Source organism: Plasmopara halstedii (genome assembly GCF_900000015.1).
Source record: "Plasmopara halstedii genome assembly, contig: Scaffold_525, whole genome shotgun sequence".
Taxonomy (NCBI): domain Eukaryota; phylum Oomycota; class Peronosporomycetes; order Peronosporales; family Peronosporaceae; genus Plasmopara; species Plasmopara halstedii.
In genome coordinates this window covers 1757900-1758335 of record NW_020187445.1, presented here as the reverse complement: position 1 = coordinate 1758335, position 436 = coordinate 1757900, and the positions used below count along the sequence as shown (strand labels likewise).

The 436-nt window shown below is 52.3% G+C and overlaps 1 protein-coding gene across 1 annotated transcript in view; it reads left to right on the top strand.

Moving 5' to 3' along the window:
• Positions 1-239: 239 nt before the first annotated feature.
• Positions 240-436, top strand: part of PHALS_10984 (hypothetical protein F443_11535) — a gene marked incomplete at both ends in the record, with an annotated part of 1105 nt that continues 908 nt past the window's right edge. The window contains one exon of the mRNA XM_024726499.1: positions 240-262. Coding sequence (XP_024577170.1) covers positions 240-262 — 23 coding nt within the window. The remainder of the gene's footprint in view (positions 263-436) is intronic.

Sequence of the window (436 nt, the reverse complement as noted above, 5' to 3'; positions counted from 1 at the left end):
ATCGGCGTCTGTGCCGGAATGGTGGTAGCGTTGAGCTTATTGTAAGCATGAACGATACGCCCCTTGCCGTTCGGCTTCCGAACACAAAACGTGGGTGTCGAATGGGGAGACTTGCTCTCACGTAGGATTCCTGCGTCGTGCTTCGCTCGAAAAATGGCGTCAATGACGTCGCACTGCTCGTTGGGCAGGGTTTATTGGCGTGTTACGCAGTATTTAGTTCCCGAATCCAGGTTGATCTTATGACGCACATCTCGGTCCGGAGGTAGGACCGAAGGCGGGTCTTCGGAGACGACGTCTTGAAACTCCTTTACCAAAGGATAGTACGAATCCAAGGGATCCCGTAGGATCGACGATCCACTTCGTGCATTCAGCACTCTCTTGGTGTCCACCAAGACAGCTTTATCCAGAAGTGATGACGAGTTTATCTCATCGTCCC